Genomic DNA, 25,527 nt, shown 5'->3' on the forward strand with positions numbered 1-25,527 from the left:
AATTCTTTTGTATAATAAATTAATTTCATTATTTTTCAGTAAAATCTGCCGTTTAAGGTTATTTGAAAATTAAATAGAACTATAGATGACGAGTATTATATAGAGCAATCTGTCCGCGCAAAGTTCGGTATTATACACGAGTGTACTATTATTCGTGACGTTGACATTACATAGTCCATAATAACAGACGAAAAGAATAAGAAAAAAAAGGAACGGAAATCTCATAAATGTACTAAAACAGTGTAATATGTTTCATGGAAAATAAGTTCTAATTGGAGAAGTGAACCTAATTCATAAGGATGGAACATAAGACGAATATAAGAAGCATTTTATTTGTGATTTTTCTACACTTGTCGGTGCTAAATTGTACTCACTTGACGAAAACTTATTTTAAAGATGAAATTACAAATAATGGTGACAATATACCAAAAATCAGTTGGTTATTTAGCAGTTCTGCTGACAGTTCCGTTAGAATTAAAAGAGCCAGCATAATCAAGTTAAACGAAGATAGTTTATTAAAATCTATGAATATTAAGTGTCGACAAAATTTAAATCGCCTGTGCGGTGATATTACTAAAAATAACGACGAATTAATGCTGTTAGAATGTATTCAAAGTTTTAAGGTATAACTTTGAATTAACAGAACAGTTATTTTATAATATAGAGTACTTAATAATACAAGTAAAATAAAATTACTAATTTTAATTTGGTTTTTTTTCATTTTACAGCCAACTGAAGTATCTGGTATTGATGATGAATGCCGACAAGCAATCTGGGACTATATCTTAAATGTTACAGGTAACTCAAATATAGAACGTTTAGCTAGAAGAACCTGTGGCAAAGAGTTAGATTCATTGGATTGCACAGCTTTTGGTAATAAACATGGAGCGTATCTTTCATGTTTAATTGATCAAAGAGAAAAAGTCAAAAATCCTCAATGCATTACATATATCCAAAGGTTGGAATGGATTGCATTCAGTGATTTTAGGATTATAACACCATTTTCTTCAGATTGTGAAAATGATATTAAAAGATTCAAATGTGACAAGGTACAACCTTACAGAGACATATCCCAAGGACAAATATTAGCTTGTTTACAAGAACATGTTAATGAACTTCAACTTCAATGTAAAAGACATATACTTCATGTGTCTGAGATACAAGCAGAAAATATCAACTTAGACCGACAATTGTATTTAGCTTGCGAAGAAGACCATACTAGATTTTGTCCAAATATTAGACCAGGAAGTGGTCAAGTATATAAGTGTTTAATGCAACACAAAACGGATAGATCTATGACAACAATGTGCCAAGAACAGCTTGCAAGACGAGGGAAATTAATTGCATCTGATTATAGAGTTAGTAAAGGACTGGTTAAAGCTTGTAAAGATGACATTAAAAGTAATCATTGTAGAAGATCTGCGTTTGAAGATAAAAACATAAGACTTGCACAAATTCTTCTTTGTTTGGAATCTGCGGCAAAAAATGGTAGTAAAATTGATAATAACTGCCAAGCTGAAATGTTTGATCATAGAAAACTTTTAATGGAAGATTATAGATTATCCCCTGAGATAGTTGATGGTTGTGCTAATGATATTACAGCATTTTGTAATAGTTTAGAAGTTGGTGGTGCAACAATTCATTGCTTGATGGAGCATACAAGACCAAGAAAGAGGAAATCGCGAATATCTAGTAAATGTCAGAGAGCGGTAATCAAATGTTTTCATATATACATTTATTATATACATAAGAAATTATATAATAATAAATATTAACGAAATGTTTTTTAAACATATTAATAGTTAGAGGATCTAATTATGGAAGCTGATGCTGGAGAAGATTGGAGAATTGATCCTGTTTTAAAGGAACAGTGTGAATTAATTGCTAATGTAGTTTGCAAAAATGTAAGAAAAGAATTGAAACAAATCAATTGATATTTTATTAAATAATAAGTGAATACTCTAGTTTGATTTACATATAGGTACAGGGAGGTGATGCCAGAATGATATCCTGTTTAATGGAACAGCTTGGTACAGACAAAATGACAGAAGCTTGTGAAACTGCTTTAGTTCAGATACAATATTTTGTAGCTAGAGATTTCAAACTAGATCCTCAATTGTATAGAGCATGTAAATATGATGCAACACATCTATGTCATGCAAGAAATGCATGGGCTAGTGATGGAAAACAAATGGATCCAGAAAGAGGACCTCTTGTTTTACCATGTTTATATAGACATGCGTATCATCCTCAAAAGAATATGACAGTAAGAATTCATGTAGTTTCATAAATAACTGTATATAATACCTTAAGTAACTCTGGAAGTTAAAAGCTATTCTTATATTGGCTCATTTTAGTTAAGAACAGAATGTCTTGAAGAAATTAGACGCGTTATGAGGCAAAGAGCAGTAAATGTTGATTTACAACCTGAAATTGAAGAAGTGTGTCTGGCTGAGTTAGCATCATTTTGTTATGACAAAACAGCAAAAGGAGAAGAAATATTATGTCTTCAAGATAATTTAGAACGGTAATAGTAGGTGTATTCGGTCATATGAAAATTTCTAAATTTATTTTACAATCCATTTGTTTTATTCGCAGTTTAAGCAAAAATTGCAAATTAGCAGTCGGCAATTTTACGGAAGAACAAGCAGAACGTGTTGAATTGAATCCAATAATTTCTACTGCATGTTTCCATATCATAGAGCGTCATTGTGAGGTGCAATATAATTTTTTCAAAAATTTAAGTTAAATATTAACACATAATTTTTACTTATGAAACTTATATGAAATATTTAAAAAACAGGAAGTATTAAAATATGGTAAAGATGAGGGTGATATGATGGAATGTTTAATAGAACACAAAAATGAGATAGAAGTGCGATCTGATTATAAATGTAAAGCAGCAGTGGAACACTTCCAATTGATATCATTAAAAAATTACCACTTTACCTATAAATTTAAAGAAGCTTGTAGACCATCTGTTAAAAGATGGTGTCCAAAGTGAGTAGATTTCTTAAATATTTTATATGAATTTTTATCAATACAAGAATGTTTATATTTTAAAATGTAATATTTAGATCTAAAACTAAGGCAGAAGTAATAGAATGTTTAAGTACAAAAGTGCAAGAAGATATAATAAAAGATACTCAACATCACATAACAAAAGAATGTAGACAACAGTTAAAAGCGCAGCTTTATCAACAAAGAGAAAACATTCAGTTTGATCCTATCTTACAGGCACAATGTACAAATGATATTAAACAGTATTGTTATGATCTTGAACCAGGAAATTCTCAGGTTGTGATATATACATATTTATCTTTATATCTATATTTTGATATCTATATTAATGCAAACATTATTACTTCAGATTCTCGAATGTTTAGCGGCACACAAGTCAAAATTAACAGATGCGTGTCATAAACAATTGTTTAAAGTGAGGAAGCAAGAATTCCAAGACAGTTCAAGCGATTTCACTTTATTAAATAATTGCCGAGCGATGGTAAGGCAATTCTGTCATGATATAAGTCGTTCACAAGCGTTAGATTGTTTAAAAAAATATAAAGATGAACCAACATTTGATGATAAATGCAAAAGTATTGTTATTCGAAGGATGATTGAACAAAACACAGACTACAGATTTAATACTGCATTACAAATTGCATGTTCTTATGATATTAATAAGCATTGTAAAGAGGTATGTTTGAACATATTTTACTTACATCTTTTTTTCTACCTTATTATATGTATGACATTCCCTCATTAGGTTTTATTAAATGAACCTACCGATAAAGAACTTGAAGGAAAAGTTATAAGGTGTTTAAAAATTAAATTCCGAGAGTCAAAACTTTTAATAAAATGTGAACACCAAATGACTAACATACTTAGAGAAGCAGCTTTAAATTACCATTTAAATCCATTATTAGCCACAATGTGTGCACATGAGGTATTATCATTAGAATATTTTCAAAAAAAGGATAAATAATTTGAAATAAATATATTGACCAATATAATAACTATTTGGAACAGATTGAAACAGTTTGTAAAGCAGATGACAATGATCCAGGAGCTGTAGAAGAATGTTTGAAAATGGAATTTAATGCTGGAAATAGAGATATGAAAGAAGAATGTCGCCTTGAAATTGCTGACTTAATAGAACAAACAAGAGCAGATATTAATGTAGATCCATTATTACAGAAAGCATGTGCCGTCGATGTCAATAAATACTGTAGTGATATTCCTCAAGGCGCAGGGAGGCGTACGTTAAACAAATAAACAATACATTTTATATATAAATTAGTTCATTTATTAGAAGTATAAATCTGTCAAAATTTTATTATTTCTTCTTCTTTTCTTAGATATCATGTGTTTACAAAATGTATTAGAAGACAGTAACAAGTCTCTACAACCTGATTGCTATAAGATGTTAACTACAAGGATCGAAATGTTCAGAAATGCAGCTAAGGTAGCGAATTCTATATTTCTTATAATACATATTATATATTAGTAATATATGTATATTTATTTATTTTCAGTTAATTGGACCAAATTCAATCCAGGAATTGTACTCAACGGTAAATCAATCTCCCGCAAGACGATATTTCATGATTATTGCGTTAACAATGATTGGCTTAATTTTCATCACCGGCTTATTTTGTGGGAGAGTAACAAGACGAACAATGTTAATGAAAAATAAGTGATAAATTATAGTGAGAAAAATCCGTCCTCGAAGATTTTCTATCGCTGTAATTAAAAAGAAAGAACAAAATCAATTCCAAGTAAACATCGAAACAAAGAAGAAGAACAGAGTGATTGTACTGGTGACCTTCCTGCAAGATATCAAACTGTGCAAAATTAAGATAGAAGTTGCATTTTTTAATATTTTTATTTATCTCCTTTTTTAATACACATATAAATTTATAAAAGAGAGCGAAAGGGAGAGAGAGAGAATATATATATATTCATATACATATTATGTACACGAATCTACAATTTGTCATTCAGTAGTATTATCATAAATATAAAAAACTGTAAGATTGAATGAATGTAATGTATGATAAATTGAAAATGATTTGCATTTAAGGTAGATTTTAATAAAAAAAATATATTAATAGAGAATATATATATATATATATATACAATAAATTGAAATGAGGAATGAAATTTTATGTCAATATTCTATACATTTGTGATATATAACAAAAATTCGTATAAAAATAAAATGGTCACATTTTATTTAAAGCAAAACATATTATCTGGGCACAAATTACCTTGGTCTTCCATTTTAGAACGTTAGAATGCATATAGAATAAAAATTATCGGGAATTATTTACAATGAATGAACTTGGACAATTATGTAATGTGCACATAATATGAAACGTATAAGAATATTACATATTTCCTGACAAAAAAAGTTATGCTCAATTTATAGTAATTAAAGCTATTTAATCTTATCATTGAATACATATATTGCTACTGTGTATCATAAGTTAAGGTATAAGACCAAATATTGTGTTACACGAAATATATTACGAGGTGAAATTTCAAGGTAAAGATGCTGAACTGTAGTCATGCCGTTGTTAGTTATAAAAAATAAATTTTCTTTCTACCCATATTTATATTGTAAAAAAATATAACCCAAGTATCATATACGTAATTCAGTCATAATGTCTAAATATAATGAAACTCAAAGTAAATGAAGCGAATTTCTCATTTAACAAAATTTAATTTCTAGTAGGCTATAGTTCCGCTGAAAATCTATCTATCTGATATGAATCATTACTAACAAAGTTAGTTGATGGCCACAAAAGGAATACAGCGAAACCGTGCACCTTGCTTTGCTTTTATGGCAGTAATTTTTGAGTTCAAACGGTGCGCAACGGTCGTACATATAATTCGATTGAAGGTCGCGAGGAGGCGCGACAATCGCGTGAAGTACAAGATCCAGCAAAATATTAACATCAAAAACCTCTGTAGCGCAGGTCCGCAACGTTGTTTCCGTTGAACGGACGAAATTGTAGCTACAGTGAGTGTTTGTTGTGTGAGAAATCTACATTGTTTAATGTTGTGTGTGTCAAGTGTATAACATGATTGTTACGAACTATTAATGAATCCCTATTGTTACCAACTCAAATAATAAACAAATACATGAACTAATTATATCAAACAATAGTATCGAAAACCATCGTGGAAAGATTGATATATGTGACGTGCGTCGAAGGACATCATCATCGAATAGAAAAACACATTGAAGGAGTAGAACGCATACGACAAATGTCGAATCGTAATGAACTGCGCAACGACATAGGTGTGGCGCGTAAAAGAGAGAGCGTACATACACGTATACGTAGGCATACGTGCAATACGAGCTCCCTTGGAATGAATGTAACCAAGAATTGGATTAACTTTCCCCAGTTACATTTACGTTTAAGAAACCGATCGATTCTTTCAATGCGGTATTAACTATAATAATCTGATCCTACTAAGTTAATCGTCTCTGCACTGTATCGCCGTATGTATTACATTGGTATTTAAGATCAAGATAAATCCTGTACTGATCTCGGTGAAGTAAATATCACTGTTGGTATTGAAAACACACCGTGTGGGTGCGTGTGCGTGAGCGTACTCGTGCCCGTGCCCGTGCCTGCGCCTATGCGTCTCCGTTCGCCAAGTTGTGGTGATCTTCGTAGAGGTGGCGGCGGCGGTGGTGGAGACAGTGAAGGTGGTGGCGGTGGCGGCGGCGGCGGCGGCGGCGGCGGCGGCGGCGGCGACGACGACGGTGGCAGCGGCAGCAGCGGTGGCGACAGTGAAGGAGACGGTGGAGGTGGTGGTGGCGGCGGCGGCGGTGGTGGCCGCGACAACGTTTGGAGGGAGAGATTTCGTACGTCGTGACTGAGTGAGTGAGTTGGTGCGTGTGCGTGCTACCGCGCGTATACGCTCTCTCTCATTCTTGAGATCGTTCGCGTGTGTGTTGTGTATGTATGTGCATATATATATATATATATATGTCGCGCGCGCGCATTAACGGAATTCACGATCAGCACGCAGGGACTCTCAACAAATGTTTAAATGGACGCATCGTCCATTATCACCCAAGTGTCGCGGGATGACGAGCTAGGCCAATTTAATAATGGGAAAGGTAGGTGTTTGCTGTGAATATAGGCTTGCCGCCTTACATTTTTTTTTTTTTACGTTTTTCTTCCAGATGCTGGATGGAATCTGCACCTGTTACGGGACTGCACCTCGCTCCTCACCTTACCTCACCTAACTTCTCACCTCTCACCCCTCTACTCCTCCCTTCCACTGCTATTCGCCTATACTTCACTTCCGACGTCTCTTTTCCTCTCGCCCTCGTTTTTGCCTGGCCTCGCCTCGTTTTGCCTCGCCTCGCCTCTTCACAAATCGTGTCTCCTATCCTTCTCCCCCTCTTTTTCTTTCACCTAAGTTTCGCGTGTAACTTATTGCATCGTGTCGTACCCATACCTTGCCGCCGTTTTAATTCACTTAATCCGATTCGTGTACTCGATACTCAAATATTGCTTGGACGAAGCCAAACAATGTTTAAATTAAGATAAAATAAAAATGTTCCTCTCCCATTTCTTAAAACTGTCAAAATATATGCTTATAGAAATATTCTACTATCCTAAAAATGGTAATTTCTAGTAATTCATCCCTTTGTACATTAAGCAGAAAATAACGTTCCATTAATTATAAGAGCAAATTTTACGTTTTATCTTCCATATATTTTTGTATAAATATATCTCTATTTTGGCTCAAATTTTAACAATTTTGATCACTTTTTAATGTATATATCATATACATATTTACATATGTGTATTTACAAGATGATATTTATTTTTTCCAAATGTAGCTCAGTTACCACAAGAGAATGAAGTGAACAGCACCGGTTCAGCCAGTGGCAAAAAGCCAAGAGGGCGTGGGCTTCTGCGATCTCTACTTTGTTGCCTCGGTAGAGGACGTGGAAGTAGTTCTAAAAGTTCAAAGACAAGCTCGTTACAAGGCGATGGACATGGTTCTCCATCCCTAAGGACTGGATCCCCAAGGTTCCTTCTCCCACCTGTCAGACATCAGGATATGCACAAGAAGTGCATGGTGATTGATTTGGATGAAACACTAGTGCATAGTTCCTTCAAACCAATCAACAATGCCGATTTTGTTGTTCCTGTAGAGATTGATGGGACAGTGCATCAAGTGTATGTTTTAAAGAGGCCTTATGTGGATGAATTCTTACAGAGAATGGGTGAACTGTACGAGTGTGTATTGTTCACAGCAAGTTTGGCTAAGGTATATTATGCAAACAGTTGTTTATTATTACCATGGGCTTCATATTTAGATTTGTTTGAACATTCGATATTTCTGATATTTACAGTATGCTGATCCAGTAGCAGATCTGCTTGACAGATGGGGAGTGTTTAGAGCAAGACTGTTTAGAGAATCTTGTGTTTATCACAGAGGAAATTATGTTAAAGATTTAAATAAACTAGGGCGGGATTTACAGCAAATTATTATTGTTGATAATAGCCCCGCCAGTTACATTTTCCATCCAGATAATGCAGTAAGTTTTACCAATGAAAAATATACAAAAAAGAAGAAAATAATTAAAGAAATAAAATAAATTCATTTTTAGGTACCAGTGGCATCATGGTTTGATGATATGACAGATTCAGAACTATTAGATCTAATTCCATTTTTCGAGAAGCTCAGTAATGTGGAAAATATTTATACAGTCTTGTGCAATAGTAATCATCCTTATAATCAAGTACCTCCAGCTGTACAAAATAGTCCAAGCCCAGGGTCAGGTTCACTTGGTGCTTCCTAGCCCTACCTAAATTCTGGCCAAGTAGCCAGTATTATCATCGCTCAATGCACTCTGAGGAGAACTTTGATTGGAATATTCCACATTGCTTGCTTGTTATGTAGCAATGGACAACCAGGTATGACCCACTAAGTGTTGGGTGTATAATGTAAGCATACCTATCAAAGAGTCATCCAAAAGGAGGTGAAAATTTTAAACCCTCCTGTATTCATTTTGACACAACATGAATCACAACTGCTTTATCATTGGCTTCAGTTCTTTTTCCTAAGAAATAATAATATGATATAACTGCTCACAGTATATCAGGTACAATGAACTGATTGTATTTATCTAATTATTAAGGTATTTGATGAAAGATTAAAAAGTAGCTCAATTGGTCATAAACAAATAACTCTTCCAATCACATTGACATGGAATAGATTTCGAATACAACTTATTGGTTGCATAATGAATTAATGCGAGTTTCCGTGTTTGATGTACTTGAGAAAAGGAGCAAATGATAATGATAACAATGAATGTAAAAAGTGAATATGCATTTGAAATCGAATAAGTACATGTACGTGATTTAAATTCATGCAGAGTATATACAAAATTATTTGCACGAGAGAATAAATCAAAGTGTAGTATTAAGTAACACTGAGAGAAAAAAAAATAGATTACTTAAGAGTCTTTTGATGGGCCGTTATAATTTTTCCCTCTGTATATTCCGATTATTTACCGTAGTTTTGCATTGCTTTTAACCATGTTATGTGTGAAACTTCAATAAGTATTTCTTATATAATCATAAATATTGTGCAAAGAAATAATTAATTTTTATACAAATTTTATGAGGCTGATAATTCCAAATAGTTACGAAAAATGAAATTAAATCATGAAATTTTCTTACCTTTATAATTAGAATTTGTTAGAATTCATTGAAAATTTGTGTGTTTGATTTTGCTTGATCAAACATATATTTTATAAATGAGGTTGAGATATAAATCGGAAATTTGGGGAAATGATGCAAATATAAAAAAAATTATGTTTTAATAATTGGGTTGAATGAAAAGTACAGAGAAAGAAAGAATATATATTGTTTTTATTATTTTCATGCTATTTTAATTTCATTCCAAAGAATAATTAAAAAAAACAATGCAATGGGAATTGTATAAGATAAAAAATCAATATATATTTGAAACATTAGATCAATGCATATCATTCTTTCCCTCCAGGCAGTTATATGAATAATGGAACATTATGTTAATCATTACAATATCATTAACAAATTAAAATCATTTAGATGTAGTCCATAAAGGATGAATAAGTAAACAAATGTATATTTACACATGTAAATATATTTACTAACAGATAGTCGTCAATTTTGTACGCTTAATTCGTGCGTAAGAAATGTATAGCTAGCGTTATACTTTCATATCCAATCAAACTGTCGTTACTTATACTTTTTTATTTTATTCGTATCGTTGCTAATATATTTGTCAGTATGAATGATGCAGTAAATCAAATTTTATTGTACTGCCGTCATTAACTTAATTTCAAATATCAGACTACTAAGGATAATATACGTCGGTCGCATTATTGAATTTTTGGGAAAAAATTTTTACAGAGGAGAACAGGCAGTCAACTAGATACAGTTTTATAATGCCTGTTAAATAATTTTCTAATCATACATGTTACTCACGTCTTAACGTTCATCCTATTCAATATCGATGTATTTTCATCATCTATTTTACATAACATAACACAAAAATCTGAAAATTAACTTATTGTCTTTCTTCTGAAATTTTAATGTTTTTAAAATTTAAAAATAAAGAAGATACGACATTAATAAATAGAAACCAAATTTTTAATCCATCTTTTATTAAAACGAATTAATTGTAAAGAAATTTTATAAATTTTAGAATAAATCGTTGTTATTTTTAAATAATCATTCAATAAAGTTTAACAATATTATATATAGTTTGGAGGTAGTTTTCTTTAATTTTAGTCTATATATTATTATTATCTGATATTACGTCGCTATTTATCATTGAAAAAAAGTAAGCCATCAGTGTTGTAGGTTTTTATTTCATTAAAAAAGGGCTAGGGTATACAGAGATAAGAATATTATACAACAAGTTATACATATTGCATAATATTAAATGGCTTCCAACTATATATTTTATCAGTTTTTTGTTTTATATGGCAGTGTTTTAAACGGATCAGTATCATTCACAACTAGATCTTACTTTTAACCCAACTGGTATAACAGTGCATAGTGTACTAAAAATCCGAATAAGCAAGAACTAAGAAATCGATTTTCATAGTTATAATATTTTTATGTAAAAATCATATTAATACTATTTAATCCAAAATACGCGAACTTACTTCTCAGCATTGTATATAAATGTTGAATGTTTATATCTAAACCTTAACTTGTTAGCCGTATTTTTATGTTCATTATTACTCGTATTTAAGAAGTAACAGCATGCTATGGAACATTTGTACTTATTGTTAGTAAACGTACCTCGCCTTCTTCTGATTTAACTGTTTTCAAAATATAGAATTATGCAATAACCATATATCTTTACTTCAATCTTGATTTATATGTGTATGCTTTTCACAAACTCGACGAATTCATTAAAAGAAAAAGAAATCGAAAGTTATACAAAACGTTCGTTAGCTCTTAAAATTTCTCGAAAACGCAATCGACTTGAGAGATTACATAAGTAACGATATTTACCGTACACTTTTACAAAAGTATGTCAATAAGTGTGATTGTTTCCACTCGTACAGTGCCCATCGAAATGACTCTACTAATTATAGTGCACCTTTTCGGGAAGTGCATACAAAAAACACGGAGAATATGCCACCCACACAAGGAAATTTTATATGTATATTCCAAATTGAACACAATGTCTTTTATAATGTTCTCGTGTACTGTCTGAAAGCAGTCATAAATTTAAGATACGATATATAAGCGATTACAATGCGACATATACAGTCATGTGGCAAAATCCTAAGAAACAGAAAATATTTCTAAATTCTACGGTCCTCTCTTTTTTTTTTTTACCATTATTATTTATTATTATTTCGTTCTCTTTTAATCTCAGAAATCTTTCATCTCTAATGATTTTTATCATAATCAAATTCAAGTACAGAAACTATCATCGTAATGTAAAGCTTCATCGGTTTGATGGAAGATCGGGAGGATGTGTGAAGAAGCAAAGTTAATGTTGCATCCGACGAAGACCACGTTCCTTATCGGATCTAACATTAAACACACGAAATATCATACATCAAACATCCTTAAGCATCCATCATGTCGTGCTTCCGTGATTAATTAATATTAACAATCTAGTATATTGCTTTTATGGAATGTAAACCCGTTGGATGCTCTAGACGAGTATCCATAGTATTTCATAATATAATAAGTGCGTATCTTTTGTCGTGTTTCGTTTTTCCAAGCATTTTGTTTTGTTTTCTTTTTTAATTATTATTATTATGACTATTATTATTATAATTATTATTATTATTATTATTATTATGGAGTTGTAACATGATTGTAGAGACGCTATAAAATAACATTGAGGATGATGGCTTTCGTCTGCTACCAGTTGAGCGACAGAGAGAGAGAAAGAGGGAGAGAAAGAATACAGTACATTTAGATTTATTATAAAAGCAAAAAAAAAAATGCGCCGAGAAAACTGTTAGCGCGAGAAAGGTGTAGCGAAAACGATCGTGATACGTAATTAGATATATATATATATATATATATATATATATATATATATATATATTATATATATATATATTTAGGTAGACCAATTAATTTTTAATGCGCGATACTTTCGTACAGCGACGCAACGGTGTCTTCGAATTCGTAGCTCTTCGCCGCTGTAATCTGACATATATACATATACATACATATATATATATATGTACAACGCATGCATACATGAAAGTACAAGAGCTGTTACTCTTATTCACAAACAGGGAGCGTACAAGTGATATATTTTTATTAAATTCAATTGTACAATATCATTCGCTTGTATGATTACGTTTACGATACCGTTAAATACTGAGCTATATCTTGAATTTGTTAAGAGCTCACTATTATACGTACCAGTGATTTTATTAAAATTAATTATAAATTTATCTATACCTGTATATGTGTAATGTTCGTTGCTATGAAGTGTAGGTTTACTTAGCGATCTATGATAGAAACGATGGAATTTTAAAAGAAAATGTGAGGGGAAAGGATAAGTAGAACGAATTCTGTGTCGTTACTTTTATTGGCGCGTTTGTCATTGCATTAATTTCGAATGATTATTGTTATCGGCTAGATTCGCTCCGAAGTAAAGCGACTATTTGGTAACGATATATCGTGTTGCAATACAGCAATAACGAACCGCTAACATTTTTCTCAGTGCCGAAAAAACATCGTTACTTCGCAGCAGCTTTGCTGTAGTACGAAAGAAGCAAATATAATAAGAGGATTTAATTTTGAAAGAGAGGAAAAAGAGAACGCGTATGTGTGTATGAGCGCGCGCGCGCGCGTGTGCGTCTGTGTGTGTGTAACATGGAGAGTATAATTTAAAAAAGAAATTTTTTAAATGAAATAAAAATAATGGAAAGAGAAATAACAGAAATGGTAAAAACCGTTCGCCGGGCGACGGGCGCAAAGTCGAAACTGAAATTTTTTATATGTAATCAGTTTAACTGAATGTGAATGGCGAAGAGGCGAAATAAAGGAAAAAGCTCGAGACTCCAGTCGTGTTGCCCTGTTACATCCTGAACGATTGCTAAATTATTGTATCATTATTATACATACATTGTACAAAAAGTGAAAAAATTCGTCACAAATGGAATGAAATTACATACTATACTAGGGTTCATAATATCTCGTCGGTAAAATGGGTGAACGTGTCCGCGTGAGATAAAAAAAAATGAAAAAAGATACTAAAAACAGAATGAGAGATGCGAGTATGCATGTGTAAAAAAAAAACAAACGTAATTAACGATATTGCCTTGATTTGTAAATAAAATTTAATTACTTCCACTAATGAAATCTTCTCTGCGGATACCGAGCGGGCCGCGATCAGTCTACGCGGGCTCACCATCTTCGATTTCGTATGTTTTTTACTAAAAAACCGCAATTGATTTTTTAACAGCGAGTATATTTTGTACAGTAACGGAACATCAAATATATATATAAATACACACACACACACATATATATATACATTATATATATGTATTTTTTAAAAAACGTGGAGGTGAGCCCTGTGCATCGTACCAGAAGAATCAGCTAGATTATGTAAATCTCCCATCCCTCCGACATGTCCAGTTTGCTCTGTGATTCTGTGTTTAATAAAAAAAAACAAAGAAAAATATATATATATTATGTATATGTATATATGTATATGTACATATACGCGTTTGATAAACGAGTTCAAGTAGTTTTTGCATGATCCCCGTATGAAAGTGTCCCCCATTTACTGATTGTTGTACATTATATACGTACTTTAGAACAATTTTTACATTCACATATTCATTTGTAATAGTAAACGTTATTAGATTCTTGGAAGGAAAATTGTATTATGGTTTTCAATCTTATAAAGAGGTATGGTAAATTTTCATCGTTGGTTTTAATTATGTCGTTAATATGATGGCAGAATTAGGTCCACAAAAAGATTATACTATTTAGCAAATTTATCATAACACAAGGTAGAGCGACATTTAATAATTTTTAGTGTATATTATGATATTTCGTAGTTTAATATTATAAAAAAAATTTCATTACATGAAATTAGATTGTACGAAAGAGTGTTAAAACAGGACTGTGTTCGAAATACTATTCTTTACGTTTGCGTATGTACCATACGCACCTCTATATTGGTTTAAATGACACCACAGTATTCAGGTCAACCTGCTCGATCGCACACGATTAATTTCGATATTGAATTTTCGCGAATGGCAATTACCTTACTATAAAGGTAAATGTCATGACTGACGTACATATGTTATTAGTTTCCGGTAAACCACCTGTCAGTGGTTAGAGCATATACCATACATGGTACTATACATGATAATATGTAGGTAGTGTTAAAACGATTGACATTCTGTCAGGAAAGGACCCTAAATTATAGGTAACTTCACTGATACTAAATTAAACAAAGTCAAGGGATATCTATAATATTTTGTAAACGTAATTTAAGTTGTATTTGGTGTGTATGTTTTCTTTAGATAAAACAGGTAGGCTTGCACTCTGACAAATGTATAGTTTTTATGCTTTTATATTAGATTATTTGGAAAATTTTCAAACGGATCAGATGATTGAAGTACCTAAAATCAAATCTATATTCATTTTGAGTTGTTAATTATATTTTCATTAGAATAGAATTTTTATTTAGCGTATTTATTTCAAATCGTAGCAATTGTTCGCAAATGTTTGAAAATCAATTATTTTTTTACAAAATAATGACATTGAGATACATTTAATAAATATATCCTAAGGTTAATTATTAAATTTTGTATAATTTTATTTATGTATTAGAAAAAATAATTTCATCGTAAATAAGATCATTAACTAAATACAGGGTAGATCTGTCATCTGACATTATGTACATATATAGAACTGGGTGTCTCACGTTCTGAAATACCGACCTCGACAAAATTAGAATTTCTCACTTCCCCTGCGATCTGTTTCGGCGAATATAGAAATTACAACCATTGACTTAATCTGTGATGTGAATCACGTCTATTCTGTACATCACAGATAAGTAGATCTATGTATTTATATTTACTGTTGCAATTCGGCACAATGCACGCACGAGGCACCCTTATCATACATTTTTTTCGCAATCACAGTCACGATCATATATATGCTTTTGTTTTCTCTCTACTCTCTACTCATTTCTCCTTTCTATTCGAATCAGGTTCAATTCGAATGTGTGGCAAGTGGGTGACCTAGCGATAGCTTTTGTCATCCGTCCCAAAGCGGCGTAGTGGTCGCTAGACGCGCATGTTTGTTGAGAGATTTTGTGGTAGCGCTATGCGATTAATGCACATCAAACACCATCAAATGATGACATCTCCCACCACCAAAAATTGAACGAGTTGCCGAATCTGTGTATACTAGCGCTAGTACCTCATCTATGACTATACGAACGATAATGTGATAAAGGTGCCCTAAAGGTAAAGAAACTTGCGACATAAAAATGCAGTGAGTGTTAGGTCTATCATGTATCTCGTTTGTACTACAATTTCAATATAAAAAATAATTACACAATATAGAAAATAATATTTAACATTCTCAACTTCTAATGATTTAAACATATGTAACAAAATTATATTGAACATATACATATATGTATGCAAATAAAATGTATCTTTATGTTTATACTTAATTTATTGTTAATGCAAGATGATATTCGCTATTCATTAACAAACAAAAACTTAATTTCTAACGTGAAAATTATACAAATCTGTGACTTAATCTTGTACCTAAAATGAGTTTTATATCCTTAACCTTAAATTTAAACTTGAGGCTATTAGAAGAAAAATAGGACATTAAACATAAATAAATGAATTATGATTCAGAATAAAATTTAACCAAAGAAGAACATTTTTAATGATTTTATATAAATATTTAATTTCATTTATTTGCTTTTATAAATATGATACAATCCAAACTAAATGACAATCAAATTATTGTGTTTATTAATAATTTTTTTCTGTGAAGATAACATGAATAATTTAACAGACGCACATTGGTTTCCCTTAACATCACAGGGAAATATTTATTCAATGACCAAATTGTGTTCTGTCAATGGTTCCAATAAGGTATTGGTGGCTTCTTTAAAAAGAAAAATATATTCTTGTGAATACCATTTGATGCCAAATCTACATTTAAGACCACTGGTTAAAGAACTACTTTTTACATACATTCCCAGTTTGTAATCTTAAATATTAACACTTTATCCAAAAACAATAGTTTTCTATATCTGATTAAAAGTTCCTATTTATTAGGTGGTGCAGAAATCATATCTATTGATGCTTATAATAAGTCTGACAGCGGTGATGGATTTGTGATAGGAATAACTATTTTGAAAGCAAGTACAGATACATCTGTAGAAAGATATCTAAATATATATACAGAAGGTGCCATAGATGGCGAAGGAGATGAAGGAAGTTCCATTGAAGCTATAGCACAAAATTGTCTTATGGTGGAATTAGCATATACACCGTACCATTTATATCATACTGTATTACCCCAACAAAATGTTCCTAATGAGGTAATTTTTTATATTAGTAATGATCTTTTAATTATACTTAAACAAATGGAATTTAAGCAAATGATATTTTATGAATTTATAGCAGAATTATAACTTTTCCTAAGATTTTAGGTTGTTTGGTTACTCTCTGGCAGTGATTATAAAATACATATGATCAGAGAAGATAAATTAAATCACAGTTACAGCGAATCACCTATTGAAAAGTACTTTCCTGAATTGCATGATATCCAAGGAATTGCAATATGGATTAATATTTACTATTATGATAATTACAATTGGTATGATATATGTGAAACGAATCTTTATGCATTACATTATAATAACTAATAATACTCAGCTAACTATATATATAATATATATATAGTTATAATAACTAATAATTTAATTTGTTTAGGAGACTGACAGTAATCGGTTGTGAGTGTGGATTGGTCAATGTAGCTATAACTAATGTTTTAGAATTAAAAGTTTGCCGAAGTTGGAAATTAAGATATGACAGACCTGTTTCCAGTGTATCCACTTTTTCACTTCAAAATAGTATTGAGAAACCTTCTTTTCTTAGCTCTAATAGTAAAATTCATTACAAATATTAATATCTGTATATCCTAAAAAATCTTGATTAGAAATCAAAATTAATGTATATTTTCAATTTGTTGTAGACTCTAAATCTTTCCTAAATGATCAAAAAACAAAACTAAATGTTCTTGTTGTGAATACAAGTAATGCAGTTGTCTTTATGTAAGTTAATTTTGTTTTATATATGTATAGTAAAAAATAATTCCATATTTTTTATAACTAGGGATGTTCTAAATAATGGGATGGATGAAGACATAACATTAAATGGTAGTGAAACATCTGATTGCATTTTATGTTCTTGTATTGCTGACATAAATATGGATGGGCAAAATGAGATACTTTTAGGAACCTATGGTCAAGAAGTTCTTATTTTTTGTTTCATAAATAACTCATGGGAATTGATCATAAGAAAATTATTTGATGCACCTGTACATTCTATATGTTATATGGATATCACCAATGATGGAATGAAAGAACTTATTGTCCTTACACAACGCGGAGTGCATATATTACAGGTTATAATTTGTATTTAATTAATCAATTATAATATTAATATATGACAAAAGTTTCAAAAATTTAAAGTAGACATATAAATTGCAGCATAATATTATGGATGTCAAAGATAAGTGGAAAAAGCGATATAAAAAATTTCTTGAAGAAAATAGAATATAGCTTAATTTTCAAATTGCCATATAGAAAGACTTGAATTGAGGTTTAGTCTTCAGGGATTGAGAAGAGAGTACAAGAAATTACAAAATATAAATACACACGTTTCATATTATTGATATTATGTATATACATATGTGTATACACATACAAATGGATACAAATATCAAAAAGAATAAAAGGAAATTTATTTTTATTATTACTATAATTGTAAAGTTGAATAATTTTAATAAATATAGTCAAAGAATAAAATATTGTTGTTTATTTCTAAATTAAGAAAGATTATTTACTTTTCAAATATAGCAAATCTATATCAGTAGATGACTCTAAATTATACATTTTGCAGATTTTGTTTTAAAAATGAAATGATATTTTCATATAAACTAGTCAACTCACGTATTAACAGTCAAACGAATGCGCAATTTCACTGGTTCTTAAACCAACATGTTTCACGATGCATCGTATCTAGACTTCGCAGAATCAGTGACATAACAGACAGTTCAAAATAGTGTGGCACGTGCTTGAAGTGGAAATTGTCATACGTGTATCTTTTATGTTGTACCCACGCTTCTAACACTGATGATCGATATATTACATTACGTCTTGTTGAATATTTCGAAAGAATTTAACAGCGTATTTCATTCTTTTTCTTACGTGAATTAGAATGACTAGTAAAAAAGGACACACCCTCCGAATTGAATCAGAAATCGATAAAAACCGTGAGGACGGAAATTGGAAAAAGGTTATAGAATTGGCGGAACACCTGAAAGTACAGTACCCTAGTAATGGTAAATGTTTCTTTTTCTCGTAATGTTTTAAATAATCAGATTTACATGTTCAAAAATTTTTTTTTTGATAAAAGATTTGATAAAATTTTATAGTAATTAACTGTCACGTCACGAGTTTCGTAACCTGTTTATGTAAAAAGAAGTTGTTAAGTCATTTCACGAATTATAAGGATTACATGTATATCAATCAAACATAATTGTAGTAAAATGTCATTTGATATAAATCTTCTTAATTCAACACTTTTTTAAATTTAAATTTATCTGTTTGTTAATAAGTATATCTGATTTTAACAAATACTGATAATTGTCAATAAGAATATTTTTTATGCCTTCTTAGAAATTTATTTTTGACTTCGAAAAAATAATATATCTTTCTTATGAATTTTGTATTATTGAAATCTTAAATGAGGAAAATTGTATACAATTTTATTTAAGTTAATGTATTAAAAAATGAACATTTATATCTATATTTAATAAACATTTCATATTTCTAAATATTTTAATACCGTTAAGAAAATTTAATTTCATACTAAAATATATAAGATAAAAATATATATCCAAAATTATGTATGATGCTTTTGATTGTAGAATGTTTAGCAAATTTTTTATGTGGGGAAGGAAGATTAGAAAGCTTTTTAGAACAAACTCCACCTATAGATGCCAACATTGGAAAAGCTAGAAATGGACTACAAGAAACTAGAAAATACTTGATCCTTGCAGCAAATGAAAAAGATAAACAAGTAATTAAAATCATAATTAACAGTTTTTAATTGAATAAAAGATAAAAATTTATGAATCTGGTAATTTTAACTTTGTATGAATAATTAATAAATAATATTTTTAATTATAGGCTTTGGTTGTATTGGATGCACATTTACTACTTGGTAAATTGCATTATGCAATGGGGATGTATGAAGAAGCTCTTAAACATTATCAACAAGCTGAATTACACACACTTACAGAAAAACCATTACCTTGTAGAAGCCTACGTATTATTGCAGAATCATATGCAATTAAAGGTTTGCATCAGATATTATTTAAATCATTTAGTACGTTGCTAGTATGTACTAGTGCATTATTATTTCTAATACCACACATAATAGCTTGCCAGTTGAATAAAGGAATGATTTATATCTATCATAGTTTGGTGTCTTATATATTTCACTTAACAAATTTCTTTTTTAATAATTCTGTACTTTAGAACATTAAATATATGCTGAATTTGATAGTATTGCACTTAATGTAATTATTCTAACAAAATTTAAAGAATTGCATATTTTTTCTTATTTGTAATCTCTACTAAGTATAAATCATCTTGTACATCAGCCTGAAGGTAATACCTAATCAAAATTTAGTTACACAAGCAATGATTTTTGAAAATATTTGCTGTATTTTGAATATCACAACTAATGTACAACTTAGAGAAAGAAAGACTGTTTACTTTAGACACAGAGAAACATTTATCCTGCCGAAGACTGCGCATTATTGCTGAGTCGTACGCAATTAAAGGTTTGTATTTTGCTTCATTTTTATTTCTTTTATTTGCCATGTGTAAGTGTATTCCATTTTTTATTTTTGTTTGACTATCCGTTAAAGTGTTATTGTATGCTTTATCATTATACAAAACATTTTTATTAATATAATAATCCAAATCAAAAATATTTTCATTAACTTTTAAAGGTTTGAAATATATGTTGCCTTGTCAATATCATTTTCATGCTTAATTTTATTACTTTCAATAATCTAAAAAAGGGAAGATGTTCTATTCATGGTAACTATGTTTCCTTACTTCTGTTTAAATTAATGTTTACTTGCATCTTATCAATATTGACAACTGCTGCATGATAAATGTATACTGTTTGAAAACATTCATTTTTTCTGTTTGTCTGTTAGACATCCTCTTATAATATTTATTTTAATTAGTAGTCATTTTATAACATATAAAAAGACTCTTTGCATGTTTTATCGATAATAACTACTACATTTCAGTTGAAACAAAAAATTAATAGTTTATACCTACTGTGCTGATGTCTTATGCAAAATGAAAATAAAGCTAATATACCTTCTGTAGATAATTTGATTGTTATGTTTGTATATCATAAACTTTATCAATGCATATAAATAACTGTAAGTGTATTGCATAAAATTTTATGAAATAAATCTGCTTAAAACAGTGCTTCTTTTTTGCTGCTTCTCTTATTCTCTGTGAATATAATATTTTTGTATTTAAAAATATGTACCTTAATATTAAAAATTATTGTTCTATTATATTCATACCAATCCTTAGACAATAGATCCTTTTAATAGATGTTTTTATTTACAACAGGTCTTTGTTTGGAAAAGTTACCACCAAATTCTAAATCAAAATATAAAATAGCAGAATGGCAAGAGCAAATCATCAAATGTTATGAAATTACTGGGGACCTGACATTGGTGTATTTACAAGAACAAGAAAAACTTGCAATGCAACATCAAAATGGCACGTCTACCGTAAATAGTAACAATGCAGGTGATGATTCTTTTCAGCACATTCTTTTCCATCAGACAATGCTAATTGATGCTTACTGTTCCATAATTAATGAATGTATGAATAATGTTTTGATTGGTAGTCGGGATATTCACTGAATGAAAAAACAGTAGTAGCAAATAAACTTATTTTATTATTATTAAAATAAACATATTTTATAAGAATGTTGCATTAACTATGTTTATTTACATTTTTTCAGGTGATATTATAGGGTTGTTGGTGGAATGTGACAAAACTTGAAATTTGGGTTTTGTAGTTAATACCTTAATATCATTTGATCAACAGGTACATATTCCTCTCAGTCTTCGTATTGTTCTACAAAACATATCGGGCCAATTTTGGAAACTGCACTACAAAGGGCACCCATATTGTACATTCAAACTGGTAATATTCAAGGTGCAATAAACCGATACAGGTAATTAACTGTTTCTATTAATAAAAAATGCAAGGAAGAAAATGATAGCAAGAAGATGACAGCAATAGCAAATACAATTTAGAAAAAATATTTTAACAATTAAATAAACAATCTTTATTCATGAAATTCAATAACTTATAAGGGAAATTTTATCTGCTGTGGAGTCTACAACTACTCAAAGTCTTAGAGTTACTTTAACAAGACAATTGGCAGAAGTATTAGTTCGAGGAATTAGCGGTGCGGAATATAAAGCTCCAGAAGCACCAAGTGATTCGACAGGTAATATTATTAATAAAACGATTGTTATTATGATAAAATTTGAGATAAAAATAAAATATTAAGTCATTATTGTACTTTTCCCAGATTCTCCTTGGAAGCCAAAGAAATATTTAGGTCCTAATATGTTTGTGCCAAGAAATGAGTATGAAGAAACAATTCTGTTATTATTAATAAGTGAAGCTATGGCAGTTAGAGATGCTGTCCTTAGTCAATCTCCAGAATTTAAAGATGCAAGAATACATGCTTTTGAAAATGCCACTGCAGTATATGATCTCCTCACAGTAGTCGTTGTGAGATGGAGTCAAGTAGATTTGCTATATGAGGTAATTAGAATAAAGTAAAAGAAAAATAAAGACAACATTTATTTCGAATGAAAATTTAATTCAATTTTATATCTTAATAGTCATTTGAAAGGGCAATGAAATTTTCTCATGAGGAAGCCCATGTATGGACTCAATGTGCATTATGTTTAATTAGTATGGGGAGATATATGCATGCATATAGGGTTTTGAAAGTAGTAGCAAGATTATCACCACAGAAGGTAATGCCTTGTCTTTTAGCTGCAAGGTTGTGCTATGAACAATTAAATATGGTAAGGATTATGTTCTCCTATAAAATAAACTACATAAAATAATATACTAAAAGCATATTCGATTAAAAATAGATAAAAGAAGGTATTGAATGGAGTCAAAAAGCACTTCAAAGAGAAACATCAAATTCTCAAGGAATGCAATCAAGATGTCATCTCTATATTGGTATTGGTCATAGTATTCTTGCTACAAACACTATAGTAAAAATGGATAAAACCTACCATACCAAAACAGCTTTAGAATGTTTTCAAAAGTATGTACAGTTAAATATAAAATAAAGAATAAGTTACGTATTATAGTATTATACATTTACTTAATAGGGCGCAACAGTGTGATCCAAATGATCATTTAGCTGAATACTATTTAGCACACGAATATGCAATTAACAGACAAATTAACGACGCAATGGTTCATGTAAAAATTGCGTTAAATCTTCGGGCAGAACACATTCCATCCTTGCATTTATTGGTATTACTGCTGTCTGCACATAAGCAATATTCAGAAGCATTGCATCTAATAAACAGTGTATTAGAAGAATATCCAGATAATTTAAATTTTCTTTATGTAAAAGCACATCTCGAATTACAAAGTATCGGTGGTGAACAAGCATTGTTCACCATAAGACATATGCTTTTACTTTGGAAAAATTTGTATGAAGATCAAACTAACGCTAATTGTAATGAACAGCACAGTGAGAAACGCAGTGAAACAAGAAGTGTTTTTCAACTGTATGCTTCTGAAATGTCTGATAAAGACTCTAGTATGTATTTAGTATCTTTTCTCTAATTTGTAATTTTTAAGATTAAATTGTTTTATATAAAAATTTCAAATAGCAAAATTTTAAATAGGTTCTGTACATGCACAATCATTGGCTGCTTCAAGAGTAGAACAAGCCTTATCTGAAGTTGCATCATCACTTAGCTCTTTTACCCCAAAGCCTGGACCACAAAGAGCATGGCTATTACAATTACAAGTTTGGTTACTACTTACCGAAGTATACCTAGTTTTAGATCAGCCAAATGGTGCTGTTCTTTCCTTGCAAGAAGCCACGAATATTTTTCCACTAAGTCACCATATTATGTATACAGTAAGTTATATTATCAAACAAAAAACTAAAGATGAATACTTTCTATTTTGCATAACTTCATTATCATGATACAATGTATTGAAGCTACTTTTCATTCCAGCGGGGTCTTCTTCATGAATATAAATTGGAATATATGGAAGCAAAGCAATGTTATCAGAATGCAGTTTCAATTAATCCATCACATATCAAAAGTTTACAACATTTGGTAATGTTTATTGTAATTTATAAAATAATAGTTATTACTGTGTGAAATAGTATACAATTTTTTAACGATTATTTTTATTATTAGGGATTAATTTATCACTATTTGGGAAGCCAAAGGTTAGCTGAAAAAACTTTACGGGATGCTGCAAAAATTGACCCAAATTCTCATCAAACATGGTATAAAAATATTGATTTATTTCCATTTATATTTGAAAGTGCAATGGTGTAACTTTTAAATAATTATACTTTTAGCCGAATTAAATCTTTTTATTTGTAGGTATAATTTGGGAAAAGTGTTGGAATCCTTAGGTGAAGTAGAAGCAGCAAGTGATTGTATGGCAACAGCATTGGAAGTGGAAACCACAAATCCAATATTACCAATTCTCTCGATTCCAGTTACATTTGAATGATTTAAAATTTTAATTGTTTAAATATAATTAAGGACAAATCACAATTTATTGTGCAACATTGGCATTTGTTTGCTCTTGTGGCAATAGTACCTGCTTATCTCTAAACTGTTGCATTATTGTACAAATAAATGAATTCTTTAAAAAGTATTAGAATTATGCAAATAATTTATCAATGATCAATGTAAAAATCTCTAATAAAGAAATAGTTATAAGATACAAAATTATTATTCCTTTAGATCTTTTGTAATATTTAATTTTAAATGTTTTCTACGAATAAATTTTTTATATTTTATAGATATATTTATATTAGATAATATCAAACAAAATATTAGAAATACGTTTATAAATATTTATTTTTATACATTATAGCTGTTACACTATTTTTATCTTATGATATTCTACTATTATATATTTATTCTATACCTTAACGCTATATTGTTAATATATAATTAAAAAAACATTAAGGTTAAAACCAAATGACTGTAGAATAATAATTATTCAATAAACATTCTAAAGGGAATGTTATTTCGTAAGAATTACGTTCCGCTAAAAAATATTTTGTTAAATATAAATCAATTTACTTTTTATTATTGAAAATGCATATAATATAGGTTATAATATAATATAGGTTATTTTCTTCTGTTTGCACATATTGTGATTGAAGGCAAGGGTTTTTTAAAGCTACTAGATAATGTTAAATAAATTTATTGAACATCTTACAAGTTACAGTTGAATGTGTGCCCTTATAATTTATTACGGTAGAAATATTTTTACAGTGGATATTGATTGATTAAAATAAATTCTAGACTTTTGCTACAAATATTTATAAAGTAATATTTTTTAAATAAATATCTTTGAAGGTTTAATATTATAAAA

General features: G+C 30.0%; 5 protein-coding genes and 1 long non-coding RNA gene across 19 annotated transcripts; 4 read left to right on the forward strand and 2 right to left on the reverse strand.

The window, feature by feature from the left end:
- Positions 1 to 52: 52 nt before the first annotated feature.
- Glg1 (Golgi apparatus protein 1) lies at positions 53 to 5,614 on the forward strand. The gene is made up of 13 exons (XM_033334673.2): positions 53 to 623; positions 729 to 1,709; positions 1,803 to 1,904; positions 1,982 to 2,266; positions 2,358 to 2,527; positions 2,599 to 2,716; positions 2,804 to 3,000; positions 3,078 to 3,297; positions 3,371 to 3,697; positions 3,767 to 3,946; positions 4,030 to 4,258; positions 4,359 to 4,465; positions 4,536 to 5,614. Exons 1-13 carry the CDS (start codon positions 300 to 302, stop codon positions 4,698 to 4,700), a joined length of 3,405 nt encoding a protein of 1,134 aa, XP_033190564.1. The 5' UTR covers positions 53 to 299; the 3' UTR covers positions 4,701 to 5,614.
- Positions 5,615 to 5,757: 143 nt separating this feature from the next.
- On the reverse strand, positions 5,758 to 7,021 carry LOC143303270 (uncharacterized). The gene is made up of 2 exons (XM_076622272.1): positions 7,016 to 7,021; positions 5,758 to 6,920 (listed from the first exon to the last, which is right to left on the reverse strand). Exons 1-2 carry the CDS (start codon positions 7,019 to 7,021, stop codon positions 6,537 to 6,539), a joined length of 390 nt encoding a protein of 129 aa, XP_076478387.1. The 3' UTR covers positions 5,758 to 6,536.
- hzg (CTD small phosphatase herzog) lies at positions 6,771 to 15,885 on the forward strand. 6 transcript variants are annotated; one of them, XM_033334737.2, is made up of 5 exons: positions 6,771 to 6,895; positions 7,041 to 7,138; positions 7,871 to 8,304; positions 8,390 to 8,575; positions 8,648 to 13,580. In XM_033334737.2, exons 2-5 carry the CDS (start codon positions 7,069 to 7,071, stop codon positions 8,837 to 8,839), a joined length of 882 nt encoding a protein of 293 aa, XP_033190628.1. In that variant the 5' UTR covers positions 6,771 to 6,895; positions 7,041 to 7,068; the 3' UTR covers positions 8,840 to 13,580. The 6 variants fall into 6 exon arrangements, 4 of the variants coding, with proteins under 4 accessions (XP_033190628.1, XP_033190626.1, XP_033190630.1 ...); XM_033334735.2 differs by having other exon boundaries at positions 6,833 to 6,974; XM_033334739.2 differs by adding an exon at positions 7,205 to 7,651 and having other exon boundaries at positions 6,869 to 7,138.
- LOC143303233 (uncharacterized) lies at positions 13,096 to 14,873 on the reverse strand. The gene is made up of 2 exons (XR_013059334.1): positions 14,704 to 14,873; positions 13,096 to 14,176 (listed from the first exon to the last, which is right to left on the reverse strand). It is a non-coding gene; the product is annotated as an uncharacterized LOC143303233 (long non-coding RNA).
- A 3-nt stretch (positions 15,886 to 15,888) lies between the features above and the next one.
- Positions 15,889 to 18,603, forward strand: LOC117157050 (KICSTOR complex protein kaptin). 8 transcript variants are annotated; one of them, XM_033334714.2, is made up of 8 exons: positions 15,889 to 16,012; positions 16,560 to 16,769; positions 16,847 to 17,112; positions 17,224 to 17,390; positions 17,507 to 17,679; positions 17,769 to 17,847; positions 17,909 to 18,200; positions 18,286 to 18,603. In XM_033334714.2, exons 2-8 carry the CDS (start codon positions 16,565 to 16,567, stop codon positions 18,355 to 18,357), a joined length of 1,254 nt encoding a protein of 417 aa, XP_033190605.1. In that variant the 5' UTR covers positions 15,889 to 16,012; positions 16,560 to 16,564; the 3' UTR covers positions 18,358 to 18,603. The 8 variants fall into 8 exon arrangements, with proteins under 8 accessions (XP_033190605.1, XP_033190607.1, XP_076478186.1 ...); XM_033334716.2 differs by having other exon boundaries at positions 15,891 to 16,012; positions 16,610 to 16,769; XM_076622071.1 differs by having other exon boundaries at positions 15,902 to 16,012; positions 16,581 to 16,769.
- Positions 18,604 to 18,822: 219 nt separating this feature from the next.
- Ttc7 (tetratricopeptide repeat domain 7) lies at positions 18,823 to 24,798 on the forward strand. Of its 2 annotated transcripts, XM_033334688.2 has the most exons (15): positions 18,823 to 19,139; positions 19,728 to 19,879; positions 19,990 to 20,158; positions 20,586 to 20,648; positions 21,466 to 21,648; positions 21,952 to 22,081; positions 22,224 to 22,360; positions 22,445 to 22,683; positions 22,764 to 22,952; positions 23,025 to 23,203; positions 23,271 to 23,710; positions 23,799 to 24,037; positions 24,138 to 24,242; positions 24,327 to 24,418; positions 24,519 to 24,798. In XM_033334688.2, the coding sequence occupies exons 1-15, from the start codon at positions 19,016 to 19,018 to the stop codon at positions 24,649 to 24,651; spliced, it is 2,574 nt and encodes an 857-aa protein (XP_033190579.1). In that variant the 5' UTR covers positions 18,823 to 19,015; the 3' UTR covers positions 24,652 to 24,798. The 2 variants fall into 2 exon arrangements, with proteins under 2 accessions (XP_033190579.1, XP_033190580.1); XM_033334689.2 differs by lacking the exon at positions 20,586 to 20,648.
- The last annotated feature ends 729 nt before the right edge of the window (positions 24,799 to 25,527 follow it).

This window comes from Bombus vancouverensis, chromosome 10 (assembly GCF_051014615.1).
Source record: "Bombus vancouverensis nearcticus chromosome 10, iyBomVanc1_principal, whole genome shotgun sequence".
Classification (NCBI taxonomy): Eukaryota; Metazoa; Arthropoda; class Insecta; order Hymenoptera; family Apidae; genus Bombus; species Bombus vancouverensis.